Below are 326 nucleotides of genomic sequence, written 5' to 3'. Positions count from 1 at the left end.
ATGAAAGTTGTACTAATATGACATCATCATCAGACAGAAATCAGAAATTCTTTTTGTCAAAATAAAAGCAACTAGAATAAATAATTCAGGAAACACTCTGCTGAATCCCCTTGGTGTTTTAGGGTCGTTTTGGTCAGCAACTTGAAGACCATCAAGGAAGTGTTCTCGCAGGCGAAGACAGCAAGTCGGCCGGAGCTGTTTCTCACAACCGTTAGGAATAATTTACTCACGGATGGTAGACACACGTTCTTAGGTGAGTCTCGTGTGTATTTGTGCATTTGTTTATGGACTGTGTGTGAGCATGTGGGTGTATGAGTGTTTGCATA

The 326-nt window shown here is 40.8% G+C and overlaps 1 protein-coding gene across 2 annotated transcripts in view; it reads left to right on the top strand.

Moving 5' to 3' along the window:
- LOC119593178 (cytochrome P450 2C42-like) overlaps window positions 1–326 on the top strand; it is a 9,480-nt gene that overhangs the window by 6,357 nt on the left and 2,797 nt on the right. For both annotated transcript variants that reach the window (XM_037942157.1, XM_037942156.1), the window contains exon 4: window positions 123–253. In XM_037942157.1, the coding sequence (XP_037798085.1) occupies window positions 123–253 (131 nt within the window). The remainder of the gene's footprint in view (window positions 1–122; window positions 254–326) is intronic.

The sequence above is a fragment of the Penaeus monodon genome, chromosome 31 (genome assembly GCF_015228065.2).
Source record: "Penaeus monodon isolate SGIC_2016 chromosome 31, NSTDA_Pmon_1, whole genome shotgun sequence".
NCBI classification, from domain to species: domain Eukaryota; kingdom Metazoa; phylum Arthropoda; class Malacostraca; order Decapoda; family Penaeidae; genus Penaeus; species Penaeus monodon.
Note: the sequence above shows the minus strand (reverse complement) of the source record. Positions and strands in the feature narration are given on the sequence as shown.